The sequence below is a fragment of the Megalops cyprinoides genome, chromosome 17, assembly GCF_013368585.1.
Source record: "Megalops cyprinoides isolate fMegCyp1 chromosome 17, fMegCyp1.pri, whole genome shotgun sequence".
NCBI lineage: Eukaryota > Metazoa > Chordata > Actinopteri > Elopiformes > Megalopidae > Megalops > Megalops cyprinoides.
In genome coordinates this window covers 2,014,655-2,028,460 of record NC_050599.1, presented here as the reverse complement: position 1 = coordinate 2,028,460, position 13,806 = coordinate 2,014,655, and the positions used below count along the sequence as shown (strand labels likewise).

Here is a 13,806-nt window from a genome sequence, read left to right as displayed (position 1 = left end):
TCTGGCTCACTCGTCACAGCGATGCTGGAATTCCGAGGGCGAGTGCGGCGGCCTCTCTGTTCGTAACTTATGAGCGCTTAAATTAAAATGAACTACGATACATTCACTTACAAAAAAAACAATACATTCATTTACAAAAACTGTTCTCTGTCACATCTGAGGAATGTTTTTCATTTTGTAGAGAACATCATTTGATTTCTCCATGTGAGTGTTTACAGCCACAGTTTGCATTTGGCTTCTACTCCAGACATTGTGTCACTGCAGTGGCTGGGCCTAACACTACGCTGAGCTGAGAACCTGCAGGATCGCACCTGTGTGAATTCCAGCAGCTGGTTTCACAGTAGGAGATGGAGGACCTTCCTCTGGTCCTGAGCTGTGCCAGAGCAGTGAACTCCCACAGCGACAGAGAGAGGGAGAGACAGGGAGATGGAGAGAGAGATGGAGGGACAGGGAGATGGAGAGAGAGAGATGGAGGGACAGGGAGATGGAGAGGGAGATGGAGGGACAGGGAGATGGAGAGAGAGAGATGGAGGGACAGGGAGATGGAGAAGGAGACGGAGGGACAGGGAGATGGAGAGAAATCCTCTCGGTTGTGCTGGCCTCTGTGGTTATGTGTCGCTCTATGCCACACTCTGTCATTAACATGTCACCCTGTTTACATGGACGTGTAATTTACATATCCCCAATATCACCAAGCTGTTTATTTGAGGGACAGTTCCATTCCCCCGGGTTCCATTTCCAGAAAGTTCATTCCACAGTATTAATCAAACACTAGTGTTTAGGGGGTTTTTCATAATTTTTCACTGTATTTCATTATATGTTTTGAGATTTTAGACATGTGTGACTCATGGCCACATGTTTTCTGCCTTCGTTGCAGGATTGTACGGTTTATGAAATGGAAGAAAAGATCCTTGAAGTTGTAAGTATCTTGTTCACCTCAAAAAAAAAAAAATCAAACAGCTCAACTGGTTTACAAAAAGAAAACGGTTTGCCATCAGAAATAAAGAGATGCAAGCAATCTTTGCACAAGCAGGCTCATCACTGTTTCTGAGTTAATAAAGTGGACTGTTTGGCAGTTAAATATGCCCGCCCCCACACACACACAGACAGAGAATAATAGCTGTTTCCTGTGTGTGACACTAACCAGGCTTCAGGCCCTGACATGGGACCTCCTCCCTCTCAGCTTTTCTGTCTCTCTCTGTGTCTATCTCTGTGTTTTTCTCTCTCTCTGTCTCTCTCTCTCCCTCTCTCTCTGTCTCTCTCTCTCTTTCCCTCTCTGTCTTTCTCTGTGTGTCTCTCTCTCTCTTTCTCTCTGTCTCTCTCTCTCTCTCTCTCTCTCTCTCTGTCTTTCTCTCTCTCTCTCTCTCTCTCTCCCTCTGTCTCTCTTTTTCTCTCTCTCTCTTGCTTGCTGACTCTGATTTTCAGACGTCTCTAATAATCTGCATTTCACTTGGCACGGCTGTGGTTGCATGCAGTTCTATGTAATCAACCGTTGCCATGTCAGTCTTACCCTCTGTGCTCCTGTCCTGCTGAAGGTCTTATCTGTGTCCTGTAAATGGTGATACGCTGGTGACCTAAACCCCCCTGACCTCAGGGTACTGAACCCTGGGCCATGAAACTACAACAGTCACTGATTCAGGCTTTGCCTGGTTTAGAGTGAACACAGATCCCTCAGCAGCGGCCTCTTCACTGTACTAAGTGTTCTCCCATCACAGTTCATTAAAGGTGTCTGCTCCTGCGCCAGAGTGGCTCACCCCAGGGTGTTAGGGCGGGGTCAGTCAGTCGGTCTGTGAGGCTGATGAGTGGACTGTAATGTGGTAGCAGGTGATCATGCTGCAGAGAAACATTGTGGCAGACGCGGTGGAGAAGACCATGCGTGACAGCAGAATGCGATTGTGTTTTTAAACCCTGCAAGAAAAAAAAAAAACCCGCCTGTCAGTGGGGGAAGGCATGCCAGTCTCCCATGGAGGTGCCAGAGTACAAACATCAGAAACACTGAGCAGAAAGCAGCCAGCATTAAAAATGAGTCACTGCGTAATGACGGCAATTATTCTGAAGTGTGTAATAGCTGTAGAAATCCTGGGGAAAGTTGTTTTTCACAGAACGCAGCTGCTGACTCCTCTGCGTTCCGTGGCCTCGGCCGTTCACTAAGCAGCCGCTCTGTTCGTGTCAGTCAAAGGTTTTGAGTGACATCTGTGACCAGACGGTGAGGACGACCTCTGACCCCATGATGACCCAGCCGGCCTGCCTGGAGGAGGTGCACATCACAGACGTCAAGCCTGGGGAGGGACTGGTGAGACAGGACCCCTCCCTTAATGCTGACTTTACCTGAACGTTGCTAAAGTAAATTAGCAGGGATTACAGTAAATAAACACAGCTGCATACGCCTTGGCTTTTAAATAAATTATGACGAATCCCCTTGCTAGACTTCTGTTTTATTATCAGTGTTTAACTTTGTCTTCGGCAGTTAACATATAAACGGGACTTGGATTGCCGTTGAAATTCCCTTTAGACGTCAAAGTGAAAATTAAGTGTTTGAAAATTAACCTCAGGCTAAGTGAGTCTTCCTGAGTTTGTTTCCTTGGAAGTAGCAGTGTGAGGATCTCTTTAAAAAGCAGAGTGGACATGGAGATCTCATGGGCTTCGTGGGGGCTGTGTAGGAGGCAGCCTCAGTGAAGACCCCGAGACCCTGCCAGAGTTACAGCTTCGTCTCCATCTTCATCTTCCTCTCGCTTTGCAGGGCATGTATATCAAGTCCACCTATGACGGCCTTCACATCATCACCGGCACCACAGAAAACGTGAGTCTGACTCCCACAACAGACCCAGCCCCAACTGAAAACAGACAAAATCTGAAACAGAACCACAGACACTCTGCTCTGATGGTCCTGATGCCCATCTCTCATTAATCAGTCCACATTTGACATTCCTGTTGTGTGAAGCGCTGTCTCTGAAGAGGCATGTTTCGCTTGTTTCCTAAATAAGGCTTTAAGCGTATCCTGTCTGGAACTGTTTGGTCATCATTTTTGGCGGCACATTTTGTTGTTTTTGCTCCATTTTTGCAATCCGCCCTCACAAGTTTTTTTTAGTCACTTACTCACCTGGGCACAACATCCCGTTATGGGATTATGTTCAAATGAGAACCCATGAAGTGTGTGAAGAGGAGCTGTACTGTGTAGCAGTGGTAGCTGTAACAACCCTGAAGATCATGTACTGAGAGCTTAGATTAGACTCTGCTGATATGCCCACAGACATGGTGTTTTACCCAATAACACCGGTAGCCAGAGCAGCGCTGCAGTGTCTCTGAGGCACAGTATGTGTGTGAGGTCAAAAAGGAGGTCTGTAATATGTCCATCAGGAAGGTTGATTGACCGTGAGATAAATGATGTGATTGGCTCGTCTGCTGAGCACTGTGGGTACAGTGTGTTCAGTGAACCGGCAGCTCACCTTCTCTCTCTCTCTCTCTCTCGCTCTCCCTCAGTCTCCTGCAGACAGGACACACAAGATCCACGCGGGCGACGAGGTCATCCAGGTCAACAAGCAGACAGTGGTGAGGGCTCCGATCTTTCAGCTGCCAGTCACACCCCTGGCCACACCCCCATACCCTCTGCCACGCCCCCTCCTCCCTGCACCAAGCCCTCACGCCAGTACTGACACATGAAGCAGCTTGAAATAGCACAGTTCAACACAGGGCTGCACTTTAAATGAGACATGAAAAGAGATAACAAAAATTGCCAGGATCTGTGTCTCCAGTCATGTCTCACCTTGAGCCAGACTAAGATCAGTCACGCAAGGGCCCAGTAATACCCACATGGCTCTGCAGACTGGGCCACCCTCATGTGTTACAATAGACAGGGGGCAATTATTCATGGGATTATTTATAGTTAGTCCATTATGAAAAACAGTGACGGAGACTACAGGGTTCTCCTGTAGCACTGCATCATAACGCAGTGGGAAACACAGAGAGAGAGAGACACGTAATCAACATTTTTGCCATAAGAACAGAGATACAGTGTACAGTAATACAGTGTAATCTGCTGTGATTTGCAGATGGAGAGAATATAATGCACTGTGATAGGTAGATGCAGAGATTGTGATGCTCTGTGCTAGGTGTACTAGAGAATGTGATAGAGAGAGAATGTGAAGGTGTACAGAGAGAATGTGATAGAGAGAGAATGTGAAGGTGTACAGAGAGAATGCGATAGAGAGAGAATGTGAAGATGTACAGAAAGAATGTGATGGAGAGAGAATGTGAAGATGTACAGAAAGAATGTGATGGAGAGAGAATGTGAAGGTGTACAGAGAGAATGCGATAGAGAGAGAATGTGAAGGTGTACAGAGAGAATGAGCGCGTGTCTCTGGTGCAGGTGGGCTGGCAGCTGAAGAACCTGGTGGCAAAGCTGAGGGCAGACCCGGCAGGCGTGGTGCTGGTGCTGAAGAAGAGGCCCACGGGCACGTCAGGATTCACGCCCGCCCCGCTGAAAAACATGCGCTGGAAGCCGCCGCTGGTGCAGGTAGGGTGTCGGTCACCGCCCACCTCCTACCTGCTGTTACTCACCAGCGCAGTATCTGTTTTCCGCACTGATTAGATACGCTTTTCTCGCAAGCGCTGCCTGTGATGTCAGAGGCACTGCAAGCCGGGGCAAGTGCACGGCCACCCAGGCGGCAGGCGGGCGGGGTGTGAGGAGGAGGAGGGGCGAGAACAATAGAGCCCTGTGCTCCTTCGATAACAACATTACAATCAACAACACTGTGATGTCACACAGGGGCAGGTCGCCCATGGTTACGCACAACAGTCTGCATTAACACAAAAGCACTCCTAGCGTCAGGATCAGGATGTGTGTATAGATACACCCAATGACATAAGGCTGGTGGCTGGGTATTTCCTGTAGGCCAGCCTCCAGTCAGTGGATTTAATCCACACTGAACTCTCCATCTCTCACTCCTCTGCTTGCTGTTATAATAGCTATAACCCGCCCACGTCTCCCAAGATCATACCCAAAAGCTCCTGTGAAAAGATCAGATTCTTAAGAGCCTGTTCTGTGCATTAAGCCTATTTATGAAAGAGCAGTAATCCAGATCTGGGTTTTACAGTACAGTACTCCTACACACAGGGAAACATTACGCCGTGAGAGAGTGTGGGGGGATCTTGCTGCCTCTGAAATGGTCAGGGGCCAATTAAGAACAGAAGGAACCTGTGATGTAGGCTGTCAGCTGTTGACCCCTGGTCAGGTGGCGAGTCCCTGCCCTTCCCCAAGCATAAGGCCTCTGGTCACAAAGAGCCCATTCTGCACTGTTTGCTTTAGGGAGGAGTCAGAGCACCCAGTCCTGATGTTAGGATAAGAGGGCCTCGATACACAAACCCATGTCCTGACTCACCATATTCCTGTCTGGAATTGTTGTGGTGTTATTGTGTTTGTGTGCGAGTGTGGGTGTGGTGTGGGTGGGGCTGTATCTATATATATGTGAGTGTGTGTGTGTGTGTGTGTGTGTGTGTGTGTGCATGCGTGTGTGTGTGTGTGCATGTGTGTGTGTGTGTGTGTGTGTATTTGTGGTGAGGGTGTGGTTAGGGTTTGGGGGGGTAGTTGTGATCCACTTATAAATAGCAAATGGCAACCTGTTGCTAGTGGCAGTCTGATGTTTGTGGTGGCTGTTTGCCTGTGGGAGTGCATCCTTAAATAAATGGAGCCACAATTGTTGTGCCTGGCAGTGGTGACTCAGAGACCCTCTCTAAAGGTGTGTGTGTGTGGTTCTGTGTGCTCCAGAGCGCCCCCTGCCTGGCCAAAGCCCAGTCTGTGGACAGCTCAGCAGACTCTGCCAGCAAGAAGGACAAGCCTGCCATCCTGGACCTATACATCCCCCCTCCCCCAGTGGTCCCCTACACACCCAGGTGAGCACTCCACCTGCCCACCTGGCCGCTCTGGTCCTGGGGTTGGGTGTGAAGGCCAATAAACACACAGAGCCAGAGCTGGGGGGGGGGCTCTTTTTTCATGGGGGACTTTATTTCTGTGCGAATAACAGTATAATACTGATTTAGCAGCAGTGTGGTGTAGTGCCTATTTATTTGTAGTGCTTATTTAATTTGCTGTGGAAAAGAGCATCTGCTAAATGACAGTAATGTTAATAATGTAATTTCATTACTGATTCATGTCTTTTTTTTCTGAAATAAATCTTTTTCAGTGGAGTGAGGATTCTCACCTGTTATTTTTCCCGCTCCTCTGTGGGCGTGTTCCTCTCCTGACAGAGACGGGAGGGCGGGTCTGGGCTCAGGCATCGCTCAGAGGCCCCGAGGCTCCGAGTCGCCTAACTCCTTCCTGGACCTGGAGAACCGGCGACGCTTCACCATCGCAGACTACGAGAACAAGCTGCAGATCCACCCCATCGAGGTCAACGTGCTGCAGACGCGCATGAGAGAGCAGACCCCGTCTCGAGGTCAGCACCCGCGCAGACATGCACACGCGCATACGCAAACGAGCATGCCCCTCATTACATTACATTATTGTAATTTAGCAGATGTTCTTATCCAGAGCGACTTACAAATTGTACATGCTATACATTTATACAGCTGGAGATTTACTGAGACAATTCTGGGTTAAGTACCTTGTACAGCAGTGGCGCCCCAATGGGGAATGGAACCAGCAACCTTTCGGTTACGAGCCCTGCTTCTTACCACTATGCTACACTGCTGCCCTCCAGCACACCTGAACATAACTGATCTTATAACTCTCTGAAACTTCTCTGCAAATGTGTAAGTAAAATTGCTTCATGGGAAATGGAGTCTTTAACTCAGTGTGCTGTGTGTGTGTGCAGGTAAGCCTCGGCCGCTGTCCATGCCAGTGGACACCTCCCTGGGCCTGACTGACCCTCTCGCCAGACCGTGGACGCAAGGAAGGAAAGGTACTGCATTCTGCGCGTCAGCCTATCAGTATCGACCACAGCAGCAGCTCAGCCAATCAAATCAAACTGAACACAATCGGATTAGCCATTTCACAAGTGCTGCTGCACGCTGCCCAGAACAAACAGAGGGCTGTTTTTAGCGTAGCGCTGCTAACTGAGTCAGCAGGGCAGAAGGCCTCGTTTGTGCTGTTTGGTTTCTGTCTGCGGCTCCGTGTACCGTGAGCAGAGGCCTGCAAGGCACTTCAACGGCTTTCGGCCAACGATGATGATGCACAGAAAAACTTAATCTCTATGATACAAATAATGTGGAACATTGCTCTTACTTTTAATGTTGAACGTTGATTCAGCATTGGACTTGCGTATGCGTTTGGGGATTTTCACTTTATAAAGATTCAACTCTTCAGACTGCACCTGGGTCCTGGTGACTCAAAGTTGCCTCAAACCTCAAGCAAAATGTCGCTGTTCTTGCAGTTGGACAGCTGTAATAGCTGACAACAAGTTAGTGTACGATTATTGTTTATACTGAAGTCATACGTAATGATCTGTGTTTTCAGTGCGTGTGCTTGTGTTGCTGTTTGGGCAGTTGTGTGATACGGGTTGTATTGTTCTTGGATATGGCTACCAGGTAAAACAGTAAATATTGAGTAATGAATCGCATTGTCCCCGTATGAGGAGCTGCAGCTATAAACCTTTGTGTCCCTCCCCAGGTGAGGACGTCCCGCACAGGTACCTGAGCAGCGAGCGCATCGCCACCATCTCTGAGGAGGCCCCCCCCTCCCAGTCGCCCTATAGGCCGGCGTCCCGAGGGGCGGAGCAGATCCGGGGCAGCCGCTGCCTGATCGACCTGCACAACAGCGCCACCATCCCCTACCCAGAGGACTCTGCCAAAAAGGCCCCCGCACCCCCGGCCTCCAAACCCCACCCCCCCGAGGCCTCTGTGCTGGGCAACCTGATCACCCGGCTCAAGCTGCTGACGCACTGATGCCCCCCCCGGTCCTCTGTGCCCCCATCACGGCGAAACGGAGCCCTCCAGCAGGGCTCCACACAGGCCCCAGGCCACTCCCTCACACCCCTCTGCATTTCAGCTCCTTCCAAAGCATTTCCCAGCCCCACGGACCCGCGTGGGGGAGCCAGCGGAACAGCCGGCGGAACAGCCAGCGAAGAAACCTGCTGTTCTGGGGGGTCCGCAAGTGTGGAGAACATTACAGGGGTACAGAAGCACATCTGCCAGGTCTTACTTCACACTTCTTCAAAAGGAAAAGAAGAAGAATTCAGGTCTAGGAAACATTTGCCTTCTTCTCCAGGAGTGAACTCTTAAATGTGTGACTATTAAGTTATTATGTTTTGTTTTTGTTTTGTTTTTTTCGTTGAAATGCTTCATGTATAGATGTTTTGGTTGTGACCTGCAAAAGTATTGGGTATTTTTTTTTCTCCATGCAACACATCCTTTTGCTAAATGTACCTCAAGCAAAGAAAACAGATTCACGTTTTTCTATTTCAGACATATTTTTGTTTTGTTTTCTGTTACATGGTGTTTGAAATGCACACTGCCAGTGGTGGCCTCTTGTAAGCTATGCAGTTAGGATGCCTTTACACAGCACTGTTACAGATGCTGACCCTGGTCCTCTTATTGCCACAGACTGAGATGTTACCAGCCCTTTAACTCTCTCTCTCTGGGGGAACACATCCCCACAGTCGTCTGCCTCTGTCCTCACTCTGGTCTGAGAGACCTGCTACACCAGCCTTATTCCAGATGACCAGCAGCAAGGGAAAGTCCAGTCCAGTGTCCAGTTACTGATAGGACACACACACACACACACACACACACACACACACACACACATATGCACACCTAAACGATAACTCTCATAACATTGCAGAAATGTTGTTTGCTTTAGCTGTCTTTCGCCGACTAGCCTTGTAAACCTCAGGGGTTTTGGCCTCCTTAGACACCGTGGGACAGAGGTCCTCTGTTAGCCCCACAGGGCGAGGCCACATAGCCGATGTAAAGTCTTACAGGAGTCTGATCTACAGTATTAAATATTCTTACTGAGAAACCTGTTCTTTAATAATGCGTTGTATCACAACTGCCTTTGTAATATCGTTGAAAATAGTATATTATTAAAAGTGCAATTGATTTCCCAAATACCCCCTTGTATTCTTTATCAACATATGATTGTTGGAAAAAAATTATGGTTCATCATATCATATTTTAGTTTCAGAATGTGTCTGCTGTCAAGCATATGTTTCTAATAGGGTAATATCCGGGAAATATTAAGATTGGTTAGATTGGATTGAATTGAATCCTAAAGATCAACTGTACAACTTAAAATTCTTATCTAAATACTTGCAGAATGGTCACTTACATTTAGTTGCTTAGCAGACACTCTTCTCCAGAGTAACTTATATAGTACATACAATTCTTACATGTCATACATTTATACAGGTGGATATGTACTGAGGCAGTTCTGGGTTAAATACTCTCCCAAGGGTACAACAGCACTGCCACAGCAGGGAATCAAACTTGCAACCCCTGGATTACAAGCTCTGCTTCAAGTCCTGCTCCATTACACTATACTGTTGCTCTGTGTATGAAGTATTTTTACTCTGTTGATCATAAAATGCTTGCCAATAGCATACTTCCTTGCAGTCTAATAACTTAAATGTACAATACTATTCATAACACAGCACTCTAGTTTTATAGGCCCAGATATCAGGTCTCATGTTTACAGTGCACCAGTGAAAATGTGTCAGTCACAATAATTGATCCTGGATCTGCTCTGCTTTCTTCCCCACACAATTGTAGGCTGTTCTACTGGGGTAAGGTAAGCTGGTCCTGGATCAGCAATAGGGGGATGAAGGTTTCTGACCCGGTCGCAGGCCTGTTGCAGGCTTTCCCACGGAGTTTAAGTGCAGTTCAGATTCAGACACATTCCACTGCGCAATTAGGAGGGATCAGAGGCCCAGCTAAGAGCCAGCACACATCGCGCTCACAGATAGATTAGTTAGCGGCGTACTGGTGGCCAGTCTCACTTTTATGTCACCGAGGGGTGAATGATTACAGGAGACACTGAAATTCAGGGGAAAAGGACGTGTCATTAGAAATGGAAGTTCATTAAAAACAAGTCCAGCAAGTTCCAAACAAGTCTGCACTCAACCAAGCATGAGAAGATCATTTCGCCAAACATAACCCATAAACTGGCCTTAAAATTACGCGTCGAAGTTTATGTGAAACTTCAGAGTGCGGAGAAAGAGGTCGTCTGGAAATTAATGTTGCCATAATTATCACTCGATAGCAGCTGCAGTGCACATCAGTCCACAAATCTGCCGTAATTACACGTCTGCGAACAGGAAGATAAAACTGCACAGCACATCTAAGCAGCTTTAATAGTACGTTTCACTCCAAGGTCCCTTCCTTTTCAAATTTTTTTTAGATAATGTTTAATACACAGCAAGAGACAGGAAATATGTTTGGTGACCAGGACCAATTACTGTACTAAAACAGTCGTCCTGTGCCAATCACTTTCACAGAATGGATCAGAGAGAGACACTGACCCCATGCGCAGGTCAGACTCCTGCCTGAGACTCCCTTCTGAGTTCCCATGACAGGGCTCCACTGTGCCTGTGCCCTCTCTCTCTGAGGCAGGGCAGAGGACAGCCCGGGGTAGTGTGATTTAACATGGGAGAATAAGGGGGTGTTTTACAGGCCAGGGGTAGCCCACATCTGGGACAAAAATCAAACATGTTCACAATGACAGCGATCTGTCGTAATCAGGCTTGCAAATCTGCGTGCGCCACCCCTGCCTCGGGCACTAATCAAACAGGGACACACATGCAGATCTCAGCCACCATGTTATAAAAGACCACAATGCCAATATAGGCAAATGCAAAATACAGAAGTGGCCTGCACAGAAGAGTTTTTAATTCAGTTTAAAAAGAACAGTAGAGCACCATTTACTGCTATTCTTTAATGGTGAGGAGTGTACAGAACAGAGATATTAGTCTGGTAGGCCTTCCAAAACAGTCACGTGTGTGTGTGTGTGTGTGTGTGTGTGTATGTGCAGCTGTAGACACCTTTCCTTAATGCTGTTTCCAGAGATTGTCCAAGGGGAGGCTCATATTATAGATTTATTTAACTTTCACATTTAACTCTGATTTAACTCTGCCGTTTTCATCCCCAGGCCTGTGAGAGTCAGCACTAGCGGTTCATGCAGAAGCTGATCCCCACGTTTCTGTCCCGGCGTGACCCGCTGCCTTAATGTATTTAATAAACAGGTGACGTGAGTTCCTGAGGCGGGATAGAGGTCATACAGCGACGCTCGGTGGTCAACGGGTGCACTGACATGTGACTGGGGATGGGAAAGAGTTGCACGAAACACATTTGTATAATCGGAAAAGTTTTACCTGCTTTATCAAATTAAGAACAGATGCGTGCTTTCTTCCTTACACAGTCAACTGATTCATGCATTAATTCCTAATAATGCAATGAATTACCGCGCAGCGTAACAGGAAACTGACGGCTTGCGCCGGTAAGAGTTACGTTTGCTGATAAACGTTACCAATACATCGAAACGAAGGTGCGTATGTTTATTCGCTTGTGTATTTCCCCCAAAAGATTCAAAGCGTCCTTAATCTGTTTGAATCTCCGAAACTCCAGAAAAAGGTCTGTGGGACAAGGTCCTCTTTTCGTCTTTTCAAGGAACGCGATGCATAGGAAACTGCGAGCTCACTGGTCTTGGCTTCTGGTAGGTATAAACACATTTTTTTAACTACAGGTTCAAAAGCGAGCTGACACAGAAAATAAAGTTATTGTCAGCTGAAAGCAGGCTTAATTGTTACGTCTACTGGTTATATATATATATATTTATTTACTGAAAATGCACATTAAATCCAATCTGTATTGAATGTACACATGTAGTGTAGGCAGTCACTAGAATTCATTTAATGGCAGACTGGAAATTCAGAGTCGAAAGAGGAACGTTATTTTTGCATTCAGAGACAATGATGTTTCTTTCCGCTTCACACAAACGCAGGTTGTGTCGCGGAAATTTGCGGCGCTGTGTGACATGCGCTCATTACGCAGTAAGAGTGATCGGGAGTCGAATGACTGGGTAATTTGGACTATTTTGGTACGGAGGGGTGGTTTCTGCTTGTCCTGCTGGTTCGTATATATGTAACATTTTGTTGAAATAAGATGGTATTTTCTTGAGTTAGATTTTGTAAAATGGTATTTTCTGAAGTTATATTTTACACCAGAATGTGTTTTCCTCATGAATCGTACGGTTTAAAATAGGCTAGACACGTTTGTCTTTAAACATAATTTATTACTTGCAAAATCCGAAATAGGATACTGTATAGTTCTGTGTTCACTATTAAGATTTTAAAAAATATGCTGCATAGGTTGGAAACAGGTGCGCTATGGATGACCGCACCGCCCGGCTCATCGCAGGGGCGTGTGACCACACGTGTACGTGCGGGTTTTAAAAACTTGCGAAGCTCCGTGGAAGCGTTCATCGCTAACCAACCATGGGCCTGTGTGGTTTCGACACCAGTGCTGCTTGGGTCGCATGTGAAATTTGTAGAATCTATGTAGAACTGTAGGGAAATGTAGAACTGCAACATATGAAGAGGATGTCAAGAGGTCAGGTCCAATCTGCATGGAGCCAAAACATAAATGTTCAAAAAATGGCAAACATTCTAATAAGAACATTCAAAACACAAAAACTGGACCCTGGTTAAGTATGGTCTCTCTGGTTATTATTTTTCAGGTGCTAAGTGGCCTCATTTGCGAATAGCTTGATGCAGCAGCTTGTCATCTTGGCCTTCAGTCTGTCTGCCCCCAGGTTTTATTTGAAAGATCAGCTCTAATTGTGTGATGTCACAGGGAAAGAAAACAAACCCTTCCTACATCATGCTAAAATGTGGTTTATGTATTTCAAAATTGAGCACATGCAGTATGTGACAGCATTGCCTAAGATTAGGCATGTTACCCCCACACTTGGAAGTGCTTAATGCAAGTCATTATTTCCATCAAACCAAGTACATCATCAGAACACCACAAGCTTTAAGAGTCAGGAAGTCTCTGAGTGAGGGCAAACAGAAATGTGTGCTGTTTGCTGGGAGGTGTCTGCTGGTGAAATTTCACTCATGAGATTGCAGACTGTTAAAATCGTAAATAGATGTGTAACTTTTAAGGAAAAGTAAATACTGTACATCTCAGAAAATGAACCACAATATTGGGTTTGGTCCACCAAGCCCACATAGTGGATACAAGCCATTATTAATTCTTGGTGCTTTTAACAACCACATTCGTTGGGTCATTGTTGTTTTTCATAGAGTAACCCTTGGCTTGTTTGAAGTTAACTCTCATGTTGGAATGTAAATTTAATCTGCTGACATCTAAAGAAAGTCAGTCTTATCAGATAATATGCAGTGCTGGTTTCTGATATCTTTGCTGCTGCATCTTTAACATCACGTTGATTTGATATTACTTCCTTCCGCACTGCAGCCAGTCTCAGATTCAGCCAAATTATCACGGTGACTTTTTTCTTTTTCTTTTCTTTTCTCAGAAAAAGTGGAGTAGTCATGAAGATGCTTGTTATGGACTTTGTTATAGTCATATAATGAACTATTCTTGCAAATTGTGAAAGTGAAAGTTTGGGGAGGCTGAAACCGAGGGATGGATTTCAAAGTCCTGTTGGTGGGCTGAATGAAGCATGAAGCCTCACTTGGGCAGTGCTTTCATGACCTGTGGTTCCTGTGTCTTCTCAGGCCGTTCTCTCTGCCTCTCTGGCGTCCCCTGTGGCAGCTGATCGGTATTACTCTGTAAGTACACGTGGCTCCTCTTTGCAGAACAGGCTGGGGATTTTTTCAGTCTAAAATGAAGTTATGATGCAAATTTGTGTGACGG

General features: G+C 46.5%; 1 protein-coding gene across 1 annotated transcript in view; it reads left to right on the top strand.

Annotated features, from left to right (window-relative positions):
- cnksr3 (cnksr family member 3) overlaps positions 1-8,981 on the top strand; it is a 33,408-nt gene extending 24,427 nt beyond the window's left edge. The window contains exons 5-13 of the mRNA XM_036549234.1: positions 878-919; positions 2,174-2,293; positions 2,741-2,800; positions 3,481-3,549; positions 4,367-4,513; positions 5,765-5,889; positions 6,244-6,431; positions 6,810-6,896; positions 7,604-8,981. Coding sequence (XP_036405127.1) covers positions 878-919; positions 2,174-2,293; positions 2,741-2,800; positions 3,481-3,549; positions 4,367-4,513; positions 5,765-5,889; positions 6,244-6,431; positions 6,810-6,896; positions 7,604-7,878 — 1,113 coding nt within the window. The 3' untranslated portion in view covers positions 7,879-8,981. The remainder of the gene's footprint in view (positions 1-877; positions 920-2,173; positions 2,294-2,740; positions 2,801-3,480; positions 3,550-4,366; positions 4,514-5,764; positions 5,890-6,243; positions 6,432-6,809; positions 6,897-7,603) is intronic.
- The last annotated feature ends 4,825 nt before the right edge of the window (positions 8,982-13,806 follow it).